The 17,474-nt window shown below is 40.9% G+C and overlaps 1 protein-coding gene across 2 annotated transcripts in view; it reads right to left on the bottom strand.

Moving 5' to 3' along the window:
- LOC146805085 (pyruvate dehydrogenase E1 component subunit alpha, mitochondrial-like) overlaps positions 1-17,474 on the bottom strand; it is a 456,912-nt gene that overhangs the window by 117,834 nt on the left and 321,604 nt on the right. For both annotated transcript variants that reach the window (XM_085622221.1, XM_085622222.1), the window contains exon 6: positions 8,157-8,248. In XM_085622221.1, the coding sequence (XP_085478347.1) occupies positions 8,157-8,248 (92 nt within the window). The remainder of the gene's footprint in view (positions 1-8,156; positions 8,249-17,474) is intronic.

The following is a 17,474-nucleotide window of genomic DNA, read 5'->3' as shown; positions in this document are numbered from 1 at the left end:
TGGTAACTTAATTTTATGGTCAATGTCCGACTATAACTTTAAATTTTACTGCCAGATATATAGAAATGGTTAGCGGTTGAGAGATTGTTTATGTAGTTCCTGAAATCAGGGTCTCCAACTGCAGTTAATGAGACGTTTCGAACCTGGGTTCAAGAATTAAAGCCTCTGTATTCAACTACATCTGGATATGTCCAGACTGGGGCGGCTCATCCAAAGGACTGGTGGGGGCATGGCCCTCTACTACGAGCCACTGTACCCCAGACAGACTCCATATCCCCATGCATTTGGTTCCTCTAGGGTAGGGGCAGGGCTACGGAGCAATATAGCGAGGATTGACTGAGGCTGTGTTAATGAACTAAGGGGCATATCAGCAACACCCGGCGATAATTATCGGTCAACCATTAAGGATAATGGGGCAACCCAGTAACCCTCAGAACCTGGGCGTAATAGTAAAAGCGAAGAACAGTGGTTCTGTCGGGAAGTGAACAAAATAACTTAAACTTGTACTGAATACACTTTAGAACTGTACAGGACACACACAGACCCAAAGAAACAGAACTGAATTCGAGTTACTTGATAGAATGATATTAATTATTGCAATGAAAACACCAAAGTATTTACAGGGTAAACCAACCAAAATACACATACAAAATGAAACAATTTGTGAAACAGTGATTATTTGCACAGAAAAAATCACATATAACGAATATGTACAATAGACAATACATAGAAATAATAAACAAACAGATCCGGCTTAAAGTACATAGGCCACTATAGGTTATGATTTCCTTGTTCTATATGTGGATTTGCACGGACGCATAGGACAGGTAACGTCGACGTTTCGACCCAATGTAATTGTGCCAATTAGTATGCATCAAAGGGGGTCTTCATCAGGACAAGAAAGGTTGGGGACCTGTAAGCGCAAAGAGTTTGGTGTCAGGGCAATGTGTGCGTCACATGTAAAGGAAATAATTAATTTCCCAAATGCGGCAATAAAGCTCACCTGGGAACGCGATTTAATTGATTGGAAATAGATTCCTCGTGTCTCTTATGCAGGGGGCCAACATCAACTTTGAGAGAAAACTGTTCAAATTCTGCAAAAAATTAAAGAGGAGGGGCTGTTGTATCGACTAAACAGGCTACGTGTCAACATAATTGAAATATACCCGGTTTAAAAGACAAACACGTACCTGTAGGACGGTAACATGTTCTATTTCCAGTGTAGAGGAGTAGCTATGGGGGCCGGATTCGCGCCGAGTCTAGCGAATCTGTATATGGATCATTTTGAGGACACTACCATCTACTCTGCTCTGAATCCTTTCATTGACAATATCACAGCGTGGAAGAGGTATATTGACGACGTCCTTATGTTATGGACAGGGTCAGAAGCCCAACTGATGTCATTTGTTGCATGGTTGAATTCCCGAAATTTAAACATTCAATTTACTATGACACACAACAATGAATCTATCCCTTTTCTAGATCTTACATTGCAAGCGGAAGAGGGGAGCATTCTGATGTCTCTATACAAGAAGCCCACAGATCGTAACACCTTGCTACAATACAATTCTCATCACCCGAGAAACTTAAGGGACAATCTACCGTACGGACAATTTTTAAGATTACGACGCAACTGTTCGAGAAGAAAAGACTACTTCAAGGAAACGGATATACTTATTGGCAAATTGAGAGAGAGAGGATACCCTAAGGGACTTCTCAATAGATCACGCAAAAGGGCCTGGTACAGGCCTAGAGAAACGCTTCTGGAAGTACAACCCAAAAACCGAGAAATGGAGAAACTCATTTGTGTTACAACATTCAATACTAGAAGTAACGAGATAAATAAAGTTATCAAGAAATATTGGAATTTGGTTGGACCAGACATTGGCTATACTGAAGCCCCCCTGTTTGCTTTTAAGCGTGCAAAAAACATCAAGGACTTTGTTGTATCCTCGTATCTAGAACCACCACCCACACCGAACATAAGATCTCTGCTCCAACTACCACAGATCCTAGGACATCATAAATGTGGTCATTGCAAGGTCTGTGTATACACCATGATCGGAATCAACTTTAATCACTTGGGAAAGACCTATTCTCTCAATCACTTTACCAACTGCAATAGCCAAAATGTGATTTACGCCATCAGATGTCCGTGTAAAATGATATATGTAGGTCAAACTACACAAAAAGTCAAAAATAGGATCCAACAACATCAGAGTAGGATCAAGTGTAAATCACTAGGAGCTCCACTTGTTGAACATTATACAAACACAAGACACACATACCAGGAACTGGAGTGGTGGGTGTTAGAAAAAGTAATACTACACAGAAGGGGTGGTAACATGGGCACTTCTCTTAATTATAAGGAATGTCGTTGGATCCATCTCCTTGATGCTACCAACTCTGGTCTGAACGAGCATGAGGAGACTTATTTGCAAATGAGCAAGCTCTAATCTCATTCCTGATCTCTCCTACTGCTTCAAGTAAGACATATTACTGGGTTCCTTTCCCTCTTGTAATCCTGACTTGTGTATGATTTTGAACTTTTTTAGCATAACATATAGGTATGTTTTAATATGTCATATGCCACCATCATTGTCATGCGATTTGAATGTAGTCCAATCTTTTATGATATTGTCATGCATACTGTGTGATAATCCAGTTTGCAGCATATGATGTGTTTATGAATATTATAATGGAAACATCCGTATTTTCGTACAATTGTAATATAGTAGTTTGACTATGTTAAAAAGCTCATTCATATTAACTATGTGAGGGAATCCAGTATCACGAGCCATGAAACTTCATTGGTAAATGTATATTTATTACGTTTGAAAACACATGATTGGCTCTCATTCGCTATTTTTGTTTACAATGTACTACATTTGAAGATGCATGGTTTGCTCTCTTTTGAAAAAATGGCCCTTCGCTTTCGTTGTACCTCAAATTACACCAGTACATTCTGTTTCTAATCACTCCGTATGAGTCGTTTCTCCGACTAATCCGTCTCGGGTTTTCCCGACTCACTGACCAGTCCTGGCCCTCGCACGTATACGGCTCCTCCGACTACGTCATATAGCCGGTTCTAGCGAGAGCTCGCTGTCAGTTGCAGCTGAGCCTTTGACGGATCAAGATGTCCAATTCGCGGACTTGAAGTAAGTCTGCTCTCTAACGTCAGTTTCCCTACGAGGGAGTGAACCATCAGAGCCGTAATCGCTTCCTGGCGTTCGGCATAATTAACTTCTTTTAAGTTCGTTTCGCTAACGTAATGGTCCTTTCGTTTAGCTTCACTAAGATGGTGTGATACCCATATGCGGTAATACTTTAATCATTTAACTTACGTTGCCCTCCGGCGCTCGGCATTCCTATAACTTAGTATTTCTGTTTAACGATCATGCAATATGCCTCCGGTATGGCCCCCATCTCTAAATGATAACAATGGGGCTTTGATAGTCTTTTACTAGAAAATAACTTGAGTTACATTGTTCCTTGCATTAGTTGATTTGTACATATGGCCTTTGATATCTCGCTATGCGATGATTACCCCATTTAATTTAACTTTCCTGGCTACCTATATCATAGTGCCCTCACCTTTTGTGTCCGCAGCACGTGGCGATTGTTGAGACAGCACCACTCTTCTTTTCAAAATCAAAATTACCGTCCTACAGGTACGTGTTTGTCTTTTAAACCGGGTATATTTCAATTATGTTGACACGTAGCCTGTTTAGTCGATACAACAGCCCCTCCTCTTTAATTTTTTGCAGAATTTGAAGAGTTTTCTCTCAAAGTTGATGTTGGCCCCCTGCATAAGAGACACGAGGAATCTATTTCCAATCAATTAAATCGCGTTCCCAGGTGAGCTTTATTGCCGCATTTGGGAAATTAATTATTTCCTTTACATGTGACGCACACATTGCCCTGACACCAAACTCTTTGCGCTTACAGGTCCCCAACCTTTCTTGTCCTGATGAAGACCCCCCTTTGATGCATACTAATTGGCACAATTACATTGGGTCGAAACGTCGACGTTACCTGTCCTATGCGTCCGTGCAAATCCACATATAGAACAAGGAAATCATAACCTATAGTGGCCTATGTAGTTGATAATTATCGGTCAGCGCGCTTAGCGTGAGGATAATTATCGCCGGGTAACGTGGTTTTTTATCGCTGAGATAGCGTGCTATTAGCAACGGTTATCTCCTCAGCGATAAAAATCCTCACGCTAACTGCCTAACGTGAGATTATCGCTGGAAACCCAGCGATAATCTCACGCAATGTGGCGTTAGCTTGCTGATAGGGACTCACAAACTTAGCCATGATATCCACCTTCCATAGGATATCATGGCTAAGTCAGTCCTGAAGCAGGCGTAAGGAAAGTAGCGATAACAGGGGTTATCACTACTTTTCCTGACACTATGCTTCATAGCCTGGGGCTTGATGATAGGAGAAATGTCGCTTAGTGTTATGTTTATTAATTTTAATTAAAGTAAAATTTGCATTGCAAGGTGATCGATGCACATTCTATATAATTAAAACGTACCTATAAATAGAATGTACCCGATCACCTCTGCAATACAAATGTAAGCATTTCCATACTTTAGAACATTATTTAACTTTTATGTGCTACACATGCCTTACCGCTTTTAAAAGTCACCAGCCGCTGCTGGTCTAAACAGGACATTTCTGGCCAACTGGGGAGCAAAGTATTAGTAGCTTTTGGAGGCTCATCCCATTGAGACTTCCTGCATGCAGGATTCAGGGAGGTTAGACTTGCTCTTTGTCTACATTGTAAAGGGTGTGAATTTTTCCTGTCTCTGCCCAGTTGACTTTCTTTTTCTTCCGAGTCAGAGAGCAGCAAGAGGTCTCTTCTACAGTGTAGGGCTTGTACACAGGCCTTGAGGACTACAGTAGTAAATAAGTATCTGTTTTGGTAAAGTGCATCTACATGCTATTGGGGTCTGGTGGCTTAGTGGACTAATGTGCCCACTGTAGGGGCCTATGTTTGACCTCATGGTCACATGTTAAAATCCCGGCAGGTCCACTCAGCCTTTCATCCTTTTGTGCTCGATAAAATGAGTACCATTGAAGTGGGTAACAATAAACATCTGTTATTCAGTGCCAATATACCTTTCTGGGTGAATGTGTGCTTTAAAAATACACATGTTGTGTTGTGTAGTGCACAAAGAGTCTCCTTGAAATTCTCACAATTATAAAAAATAGTCCCAATGGACCATCATTTATCCAGTGTGGTAGTCTGTGGCATGCACCAGGGCCAACGAAAGGGCTGTATTATTTAAACCTTTAAACACCCCTTCAGTCAAGATGGAGTACATTTCTTAGGCTTTTCCATCTTTCCTTAACATTTGGGGCTTGTGGGGATAGGAAAGGCTTGTTCTAAATAGTTAAGATTTTTGTAAATTGTGTCCAGGCATCTTTGACATAGTCCCCTGTTTCAGAGACAAGTCTCAGCACAACCCAAACAAGCATTGGCATAGCGAATAGGTCTCGCCTTTGGGGCCTTATAAGTGTTTAGCCATGCAACAGTTGCATAATTAAATACTTATAAGGTCCCAAAAGCGAGACCTATTGGCTATGCCAAGCGGCCGTGAAAGTGAAAGTGATCGCGATCACGATCAAACATCAAAGCGACCGCGAAAGTGAAAGTAATCACGGTAAAGCGCGGCACGCGCGCCCGAGCACATGCACTGTAGCTCCAGGCTGGCCTGGTGGTAGCATTTTTTGGAGCCCTCTCAATAAGTCTCGCCAGAGCAGCGCATGCGCTGGGTCAGGTGAGACCTAAAAAGGGCAGGGAGAGTTTCAGGGACACTGATGTCAAACTGGTTTGACAGTGGAGCTGAAGCGTTCCCACCACAAAACAGTTATAGCAGCAGTTCTTGAACTTTAGACTTCTGTGGACCCACTGAATCACTATGGGAACCAGTAACCCCGGCCTAAGTACAGAAACAAGTATACATCAAACAAATACATACAAATTGAAATATTTGAATTCACAGATAAAAAATACAAAAACTCAAAATTTACATTGCAGTCTGAAGGTTGGATCTTTTCAAAATGTAGTTTTGTTTCTAAAAGAGGGAGCAATATGCTAGGCACTGACATTTCAATTAATATTTTTTGCTCCTAATGCATGTTTTCTTTTTTGGCTTGCACCACTGCTTCAGTTGAGGCCACCCACCAGTCGTCCATAGTAGATTCTGTTTGCTGTATTTGCACTGCTCTTAAAAGTATCAAGCTAAACATATTAGCTTCATTTAACCCGCTTGTTCAGCTTCCAATTTCAAATTCCATCACTTTTTACAGGGTGATTTAATTTTTTTAATTCATATATACATTATTAATCTGCTAATATTACTTACGTTTCTTAACATTTGCTGATCCTCTGATTAGGTGTCACGGACCCCCAGGAATCTGCAGACCCCAAGTTAAGAAGCTGTGAGCTATAGCATCAGGACAGGGACCCAAAAAATAAAAGCCACACGGCTGTCATATCTACAACAGGACAAAGGCAGCCTACTGTAGAACCATGTGTGCAGTCACTAGACATCATTAGCCCAGAGAGCTTACATTCCCAATAGATGAAAGGGAACTCACTACACACAATGGACAAGCAAGGGTTCCAATTTTTGGGAGTTGCACAGATTGGCCAAGAGAGAGACTAGTACATCCTCTCAGCTTCAGCGGCACTAGAAATGTGCCACTACAACTACAAGAGCCACCAAAATGACCAGCTTCCCCAAAGTCTCTAAAAGAGTGGAACTAGCAATTCTCTACTACTGGTGGGAATACACTTTGGGTGAACCATCCAATTGGTAAAACTTAGTTCATATTGTCCCAAACAAAGACATGAAGCACCTTCTGTTGAATGATATACTGTTGGGTGCAATGCTGGAAACATTTAAGGGACGTAAAAAGGGTTGGGAACGGCAAGGCGAAACAGCTTTTCCAAGCATCTTAGAATACCTGTCCATATATTTATGCCCAAGTAGAATAAAATCATGAACTAAAGCCCTGTTTCAGAGTAGGTTGGAGTTTTCCAATTCCTGTGCATACCTCTGTTTGTGTAGAGGTCGCAATTCTGATTTGATTGGTATTCACAGCATCTGGTAATTGCCGGAGGCGTTTAATAACTCACACTTCGTAAAATTTCAGCAGGTCAAACCTGTCCGAGGTAACACGTGAAAAAAATATGGTATTTACCAAAGCATTCAGATTTTGATCTGGAAAGCACCACAATCAGCATGTTATTCCCCAAAACTCACAATAGGTGTTAGTTATCAAATCTGATAAATTCCAAACTTCGGGTAATCAGATTTTATAGGGTAGGATAAATAGCACCTACTCCTCCGATCTGAATCGGAATCCAGACCAAACTGTTTTGTAAACTCACGCAGCAATTAATAGCTACAAGAAAAGGGAAACAATAATCCAATTACAGAAAACAGTGCTATCTTTAATGTTAAGCATGCACTGAATATTATCACGCTAACTTATTGGCTTATATAATATGTTAGATAATATGGCATTGTTCATGATGTTAATTTTTAGGTCGAGCATTCGAGACCTCTTGTATATACTTTAGTTTATACTTATATGTGTATGTACTTTGTGGGCTTTGGCGATCATCTCTAGCACTCTGCTTCCGCTCAGGGACTTTTTTTCTTTTCAACTGCCTCTATTTAACTGTCTTGATAGAAAACGACCAGCAGAGGTCAGTAAAATACCAGAATCACTTTAGCATTCTCTAGATTCCAGTCTATAGAAATTGTCTTCCAGAAACACCCGTAGACAATAATATTTGTTTCAAATCTTGTATTTTCAGTGATATCACCACCGAAGGCCCTGATTTTATATTTAAAACAGAGCTTTGGACTATACCATTTCCCACTGAAAGGCAATATTTCTCTCCATGTGTTCCCATACCTGGCGTGTCACTCAGTTTGGTGCTTACTTTCCCTCCATGTTAAAGAACAGTAGATGTTGCAGCACCCAGGCTAATGTGCTGCATAGCTAAATACATTTAAGGTCCCAAAGGCGAGACCGATTGCATTGCAAATGCTTGTTGTTAGTGTAATTCCCTTCAACGTTCTTCATTAAAAGTGCTAAAATACACCCTTCTATTACATGCACCATACCTGAGCTCCCACAATGGCATTGCCGCCATAGAAATGCTTTCCATACAAGTGCATAGGGCCTCCTCGTCCTTTTCCACAACCTCCTTCTCTGCCTGAAATAGACATAAAAGAACAAGGGCAGATTGCAAACTTTAGTTAATCCAGAAAGGCAACACCATCACCCACCACAGGTTATATTTGTCACCGATTACTGTGTAAAGTTCATTATTGCAAAAAGCAGATAAGCTCCTAGCTATTATATACTGCATTACTGATTGATTTATGGATTCTCTACCTTCTTAGATTCTGAGAAATAAAATGTTTTAGGGATTTAGGTATCTTTTGGGGGGAATTTTTTTAATGTTTATTTGAATCTGAATGTGTTTTAAAATGTTTACAATACCGATAGCGGTTCAACTTTTATCTCATAACACTCTTTGAGACCATCACTGTTAAACGGCTAGCCGATGTCCTTACCGGGTACTCCAGGCATCACGCATTTGATCCCTTCTCTACTTTGGGATAAGGCGACTGGAGGAGCAGTCATTTTGTAGGTTAGCGCTCTAGCACAGCGGGCATGCTGCCGGCATGCCGAAGGCACGCCAAAGGCAAGCCAGTCTTTCTGGCCAATTTGAATCAGGTATGCATTTGACAAAAGGGTGTTTACTTTCTTTTAACAATTGTCACGAAAATTGTGTCTTCTAATTGGATTTTGATCAATGGGCAGGTCCCGTTTCCTGCAGTAAATATAGACGATCACTGAGTCCGTTCACTAAAAATGTTGAAGCTAACGTGGTCCAATCAGATTTGGTGTTGGGGTGGCTAATTAACGCTTGATCGTTGAGCAAGCACACTCAAAACGGGTTTGATCTGATCCTGGAATCCCGTTTAGATTTCCTTTGTATCACAGAAACATGATTTAATGACTGGTGTAATCCCGATATTGTACAGGCTGTCCATCCAGGTTATCTAATACACAGACAGAATTGGATTCAATCACAGGGAGGAGGTTTGGCCATAATCTACCGCAATATGCTTAAATGCTCTCTGTTTGTTTGAGCTCCTTGACCTTAAAGGAGCAGACAGCTTTTGTTTTTGTTTCTAAATTGATGGCTCAATCTCATTTTCTGGAGCGTTGATGTATTGCCCACGTGGCCCAAACTCTTCATTTTTAGAATCTTTGGGGGATACCTTAGGGCCCCTAATTTTAAGATATTCAAATTTCACCTTATTAGGGGATTTTAACCTCCATGTAGAATATAATAAGGAACCTTGAGTTAGAAATGTTTTGGATGGGGGCGTGGTCTCGCGCCGGATATGATGGCCGCCTGATGGGAGTTCTCTGCTGCATCAGGACTTCTCGGGACCCGATGGTGCGTTTCCCCGCACCTATTCTCATCGGACATTATCGCAAATGTGACCGGAGTAACTCAGGACTTTGGTGAGCGGCTTTGCAATATAAAGCGCGTCGCGCTTTTATCTTATTTTGCCGCCGCCGGACTCTCCTCAGCGCATCAGCCGCCATTTTAGGTATCAGCCTGCTCTCTCCTTATAGCGAATATGGCTTATCGTTACTGCTGCCCTTTCTATCTTCAGCACTTGTGGTAAGATGCCAGCACTTGTGGTGTAATACCAGCATTACTACCTGTCACATACTCTTTAAAAGTGGAGTATTTATGCTGTTTTCTGCAATGTAACGTTTTTGGCATCTCGTCTACTGTTTTGCTCACCTCAGAATGCACACCACTTTACCTCCATTACTTTGTCAGCGGCACCAATATAACGTCTGCAGCTTTTAAAGTTGAATTTCATAGCTCTACAGCTCACATGGCACTCTCATGACCTGCTTGAATGATTCTTGCCGCAACTGCTCTTCTCTGTCATAACTTTGAATGCGCCACCTCTGCGGATTCCTTAATCATCATATATTGTGTCATATATTATTCTTCCTGACTAAGTTGTCATAACGATCGTTTTATAACTGTCCTTTGTGTGACAGACGTGGCCCCGCCTGTTTTAGCGCATCTTATGAGAAAATTGCGTAAACCAAAATTCATCTTCATTCCTAAACAACGTTCCTTACCATCGGCTCAATCTTAATTGTCAGTGTTGCCACTGTCTTCTGTTGCCAGTGAGATGGCTGGGGTTGCCTCTCCCTGCACCCCCTCAGCACAGTCTACATCTCATTAGTCTTCTTGATCATCTTCAGCTTCTAAACGCCTAAAGAACGACCCTCCCTCTCCGGATAGATTGCCTACTCCCAACTCCATGGAACTGTTGCTGGAGGAGATCCGTGCTTTATGCCCATTTGTAGAGGAAACAAACAACAAAATGCAATCCCTGGAGGAAAAGTGGCATTCTCAGAGACTAGAATGTCTACAATGGAGCAGTAAATCTCAGTTGTCCAAGGCGATTCTCAGAGACTTTCTTCTTTGGAAAAAGAGGTACACAGGCTTCAACAGCACACTGAGGATTTGGAAAATCGGAACAGAAGTAACAACCTGCGTATTTATGGTCTTCCTGAAGCTTTAGAGGGGGACGATCCGGTCTCCTTTTACTCCTCCTTTCTGCCGAAATTGTTGGATATGCCATCCTCAACGTCCCTCTGCATTCAGAGAGCTCATAGACTCTGCCCTCACCTTTCGCTTCCTGCCTCGTCAGTCAAACCTAGAGGTGTCATTATCCTCTTCCTAAAATTCACTGACTTACTCTCAGTCCTTTCTGCAGCCAGAATTAAGCGACAACTCTCTTGGCTTGGCCAAAGGGTCTTCCTCTCCCAGGACATCTCCAACGCTGCTGCAGCCAGATGGAAGGAGTTCCTCAATCTTCGTGCACCTCTTCGTTCTTTTGGAGCCCGTTACGGCCTTTTTCATACCTGCATTTTTAAAGTTACTTTTCAAAACCATACTTCGTCAATTGAGGACCCTGCAGAACTTAAGAAATGTATTCATTCTCATTCTGCAACCATCAGGGACACCTCTGTTCCTTCTACTGGTTGATCAGCCATTTGTTTATTCCTATCTCACTATAGTTTCTTGCATGGCTGTTTGATTAATGAGGCATTCTAAAAGTGTCTCCTCCTGTTGTTTTTCTGGGGTCTGGTTCATCAGTTGTCTATTTATTGTTCCTTAGGTGTTTTTTGTATTTACTTAGATCTCATCTCTTCCAATGTTATTTATTTTCAGTTCCATTTGTTGCTCATGTCTGATTTATTCTCTGTCTTATGTTTGATGGTCACGCAACCATCCATGTTGTTTCTGATGTTTACTGTCACTCTTTTATATATCCTTACATGTTCGTCCTATTTATTTTTACTATTTATAGTCCGCTTCCTTTCCCTTCCCTGTCCTGATGCAGCCCGGACTCCCCGGATTCGGGCGTTTCATCTATTTGTGCGTCGTCCTTGCCCCAGTGTGTATCTCTTTTTGTCCCCCTCAGTCATCCTTTTCGGATATGTACTGTCTCCTCTTGGCTTCCCTTTCTCTTTCCTTCTTTCTTTTTCTCTTCCTATTTCCTAATGGATATATTCTTCTCTTCTCCTCTTCTGTATGATCCCCTCATTTTTTCTCTGGCCTTTTCTCTCTTACTCTCATTTGCTTCTTTTTCTATTGTGGATTACACAATTTTCTTAACTCTCTTCATCTTCCACATTCTTTTTCTTCTTTTTTCTATATCTTATGGCTCTATTCCTACCACTTTTTTCTCTTATTATTACACATGTTCATTCTGCATTGTATGTTCATTTGCATCTTTCAATATTACACTGCTGTATATACACTGTTAATCTTTTATATTCAAAGTTATTACATGGAATGCAAAGGGTATTAACAATCCTATAAAGAGGCAGAGAATTCTTTCCCATCTGGCCGCCCATAAGCCTGATTTAGTTTTGTTACAAGAAACTCATTTAAATGAGGCTGAGGCTCTTAAACTTAAGCGTAATTGGGTTGGCTCGGTATTAGTATCTCTCACAAATACAAAGAAAAATGGAGTTGTTATTTTATGCCATAAAAATTTGTAATTCTCTGTTCTAACACAAGATATTGACTCTGATGGGAGATGGATTTTGGTCAAACTACTAATTAATAATATTCCTCTCACTGTGTTTAATCTTTATGGTCCAACTCAATCTGATCCCTTTTTTTGGCCTACAGTTACAGATACATTTTTTCAATTTAACGATTAATTTTTCATACTTGGAGGTGATTGCAATCAAGTTATAGACCCTTTTATTGATCGTAAATCCCAGCTCCGTTTTACTCCTCATAACACTCACAAACAATTTCTCAATACTATTACACAGTCTCATCTTGTTGACACTTGGAGGCTATGCAATCCAGACCAATTAGAATTTTCTTTCCCCCCCCCCCCCCACCCACATGGATCCCTATACCGGATTGATTATATATTTCTCTCTAAGCCCATGGCCCAGAACTTCATCTCCTCCTCGATCGAGCCCATTTTGATTTCGGATCATGCTCCTGTGGTGGTTGATTTTGATTTACTCCCTTCATGCTCTAAAATGTCCAGATGGAGATTTAATAATGACCTTTTACAGGATCCAGTTTTTACCTCTTCTTTCACCTCTTTTGCTGAAGAATTCTTTTCTACTAATGAGGATTCTTCTATCTCCCCTGTCTCGGTGTGGGATAGTTTTAATGCCAGTGCCCAAGGCTTTATTATAGATTTTGTCTTTAAAAAAAAAGAAACATACCTCCAATAAGCATAAAGCTTTATTATCATCCATTAAGCACTTAGAACATCAGATTTATACTTCTTCTTCGGATTCCACATTGCAGAAACTTATTCGTGCAAAGATGGAGTTTAATGAAACCTCTACTGACAATGCTTCCTTCACCTTGCTCCGCAGTAGGGCCAGATATTATGGAGGTCGAAATAAAGTAGGCTCACTCCTTGCTAATTATTTAAAATCTAGGAAGGAGAGAACACTAATTGATTCCATTCAATCAATGGATGGTAAACTCCTTTTCAAGGATCAAGATATACTAGACGAGTTTGCTACATTTTATAGAGATCTTTATACTCCTGAGTCTCCCCCATCTGACCTACTCATTGATGAATATCTCAATACTATTCCTTCTCCTTCCCCTTCAGATCTAGACTTTGGTTCTTTAGACACGTATCTCTTACTCTAGGATATTTCTTCCTCTTGAACTCTTTAAAGAAAAATTAATCCCCCGGTCCTGACGGTTTTTCGGTGGAATTTTATCTTCAGTTTTCCAATTTGCTATTACCAAAACTCATTAAACTTTTTCAACATTTGTGTTCCACAGGTGCAGCGAGTGGTACCTTTCTAGAGGTTTCTATCTGTCTTATTCATAAAGGTGGCAAAGATCCAAAATTTTGCAAAAATTATCGCCCCATCTGTTTGATAAATGTTGACTATAAGATTTTTGCCAAACTGCTAGCCTTACGCCTTGATTCCTATCTCCCTCACTTAATAGGCCTAGAGCAATGTGGATTTGTTAAGGGTAGACTAACATCTGATAACTCTCGTCTATTTTTTTAATGTTCTAAATAAGGCTTCTACTCTTTCTTTTCCTCTTGTGGTGATTTCTATTGATGCAGAAAAAGCCTTTGATAGGGTGGACTGGTCCTTTTTGTTTAAATCTCTTCGCTGGCATGGTTTCGGTGCTAAATTTATCTCTCTCATCTCCCTTCTTTACTCTGCTCCCTCTGCTTCCACCATTGTTAATGGTCAGATCTCACATCATTTTTCGCTTCATCGAGGTGTTAGGCAGGGTTGTCCATTATTTCCCCTTTTATTTGTTCTCTCTCTTGAGCCTTTTCTTTCTCATATTCGTCACAATTCCTCTATCTCTGGGTTCCCATATGGAGACCATCATCTGAAATGATCTGCTTATGCTAACGATATTTTACTTTTCCAATCCAGACTCCTCTATTCCTTCATTATTACAAGAAATTTCCGAGTTCTCAGCAGTGTCAGGTTATAAGATTAACTCTGATAAGACAGAAGTTTTGCCAATTACCAAATTTTGTTTAAAACAACAATTTGAATCTATTGGCTTTCATTGGAATAGCTCTAAAATTAAATATCTAGGTATTTGGTTCTCTAACTCTATTATGGAATCGGTCAAATGAAACATGAACGTTGCTCTAGATCGCATTTCCAAACTTTTCTCTTCTTGGAACCCTCTTTTTCTCTCCTGGTGGGGTCGTCTTGATTCCATTAAAATGATGATTCTCCAATTCTATTTTATTACTTTTCAATGATTCCAGTCTGTATTCCCGTCACTTTTAAAAAAGAATAGACACTCGTCTTTCCAAATTTCTATGGAAAAACAAAAAGTCTAGAATTTCCTTATCCCATCTCAGAAAACCGAGGCTTGTTAGTGGGGTTAATTTTCCAGATTTTCAGTTATATCATAAGGCTTTTTGCTTAATGCAAGCTTTTCATTGGCTTCATATGGAACCTTCTTCTCTTACTCCTTTATGGGTTAAAATCAAACGTTGTCTATTTACCCCTTTTTCGACTACTGAAATTCTTTCTTTTACTGCTAAGAATGCCCTCACATCCCTTCCACTTTTTAAACACACCTGCTCACTGTTGAGACCTCATTTCCAACCAAAAATAATCTCCAGAACCGCTTTTATCCACTCTCCTCTCTGGCATAACCGTCTTATTACCATTCAAAATAGATCTCTGTATTGGTCCTCATGGAGAACAAGAGGGATTAACTGGGTCAAGGTCTTGTTTGATGGTACCTCTCCCTGTTCTTTTCCTGTTTTTCAAACTACATTCAATTGTCCTCGTTTATTTTTCTATTAATTTACCATACTTATGGAATTAATTCTAAGTGTTTTCTACTCCCTTCCTTCTGATGAGCAGGATAGGTGGATTCTGTGCATCCTGTGTTCCTGACACCATACTGTTACACTTTATGGCTATTTAGTCCCCTCACCCTAGATCTTAATGCAGATACATTGGCTATAGGTTTATTTTGCAACATCCCTTACAGCCCAGTTCTCTGTTACTGACACCGTACCATTACACATTTTGGCTTTTCATTCCCCTCTCAAGATTGTCGCTACCCGCTTCCACCGCTAGCCTGCCATTCGCACGCACGTACATGCTGTTCAGCACGTGCACCCGGTCGGGGTCCAGCCACTCACCAGATACTAATGCCAGACCTTCATACACCCCCCTCACTCTCCCGAGCTGGAGGAGCGAGGGGTAGGTTCCGGGCACCGGTTCCCGGCTGAACAGTGAGTATTACCACCTCCCTCGGGGGCCCCGCCACATGACCGATCTGCGTTCTCCCACTTTTTTTACATTACTTTTGCTCTCTTTAACTTTGTTATTATTAATGCTTAACGTTGACCGGCAGGACGTTAACTTCTGTAAAGTACATCCTCTGCTTGTTACTCGATGGAGCCTGACCATAACCCAATTCGGGTGAGTTTCTCGCTTCATTTATTTGATGGTGGTCGGTTACCACCTCACTCACCTAAGTACCCTGATGTTTGTCACGTGCTTTCATATTTTAGCTCCATTTGTTGCTATTCGGCTACACTCTTTTGAGTTGCACTAACTACCCTTGCATGTGATTGCGCATGTTTTTACTTTGGAGGCTGCTTTGTCCAGTTTTTAATTATAATTTAATCAATTATGATTTCTGTTCTTCTGTCCTTATATTTGTATTTGTGTAGGTCGGTCCATTCTGTACATAATAAGGTACCTCATTGTAAGGTTGCACAGTGCTTGGTTTACCTGGAGTAACTGTGTAGATAGTGTAGTATTCCTGGTCCTGAAGAATCGCCACCTGATTTCCTACACATGAGATGAGAAACATGTCGACCACTCATATTTAGCCACCTCTGACCATTATATCAATGGTGATACCTCAGATGTTTTTAATTGAGACCTGTGGACTCGCAGATGAAATTCATTTTGGAGTGCCACGGTGCCTCATTTTATCTTACCACACACCACTTCACCGCACACTGTATCCACATCTACACAACGAGACCCCACACCCGCACTTCACCTAACGGCTTGGGAAAAAGATCTCTGTCAAAAAGCCTCTCATATGGTGCCCTCAAGCATTGCAGTGCTGGTCTGACAAGGAGCAAGCCCTATGATGAAGCATGACACACAACCTGGTGTGTGAGGTTTGAGAGACAACCTGGCTCCACATTTGGGTAGGGGTGTTGACAGACCCAGTCTCCTTTCCTCTCCTCAACAGGAACTGCATACTTCTTCTTCTCATACTAAATAGGTAAAAACATGATAAACTCTTTACCATGTACAAGTATTTTAACTTAGTAGATAAAATGATATCACTGCATTGAGAGGCATTTATTAGCAGTGATAGTTTTCAAACATTATCATGGAAACATTCATGCCACCGCCATTCTGAAAATAATGCCATTAGTGAACCAAAAGGTAAGCCATTTGTCAGGTGTGCCTTGTGTGTAGCCCTGGTTGTTATATGATTTAAATAATATTATAGTATATTAAATAAACCACAAGAGAAGGTTTTGTACAGCACACATCCTAAACTCATGTATTTTAAGGGGCTCTCATATGTGGTAATGAAGAAATAGGAAGCACAGTGAAATTAACCAATTGCGTAGGATTACGCAATTTCGTCAAGTGGGGAAGCCAAGCCTCATCTCAGGTTTTCTGGTTTCACATTATACAATTCAGCTACCAGATGAGTATCTCTTTACCTCTCATGTTTTATATGAGAAGTTAATGCTTTGACATTAATTCTTCGTGCATGAGGATAGAGCGTTGATGGCAGACAGAAGTCACATGAAGGCTCATTTTTTTTTCAGACTGTGCATCTGTTTCGCCTCCCCCTACGTCCATCTGTCATCACCCTGAACCTCGCATTGCTGGCATCGGTGCGGCCCTCGGGCATGCCACAGGGCATCCATTCCTGCCCCCGGGGAATTGTTTGTGGGGTCCTTCGTCATAGAAGATGTCATGTGTGATATAAAATAATCGGGTAATTAGTACTTTGCAAGGGCACAAGTTGTACTTACTTTAGGGCACAAGTTATAGTTACTTGAGATAACTATGACTGGTACATTTTAGTGGTTTTGTATGTTTAAAACCTTATGTTTCCACTCAAATTCTCACCTAACTATAACATTACATTAACCTTTGTTTTTTTCAGTTAATTTTGAGGATTTTTACCGTAAAGTAATATTTTGTTGCCATACATAAAGCCAACTCCCCACAGCTTATGGCCTTCAGCCCTGAATGGCAGTGGCTTAGCCGCAGGGCCTGGATTGTGGGCAGGCTCTGCTTCCAATCCTCTTCAGGCAGCCAACCCCTTGCTGTGCACG

This window comes from Triturus cristatus, chromosome 8 (genome assembly GCF_964204655.1).
Source record: "Triturus cristatus chromosome 8, aTriCri1.1, whole genome shotgun sequence".
Taxonomy (NCBI): Eukaryota; Metazoa; Chordata; class Amphibia; order Caudata; family Salamandridae; genus Triturus; species Triturus cristatus.
The sequence above is the reverse complement of the archived record's forward strand: the minus strand, read 5'-3'. Positions and strand labels throughout refer to the sequence as shown.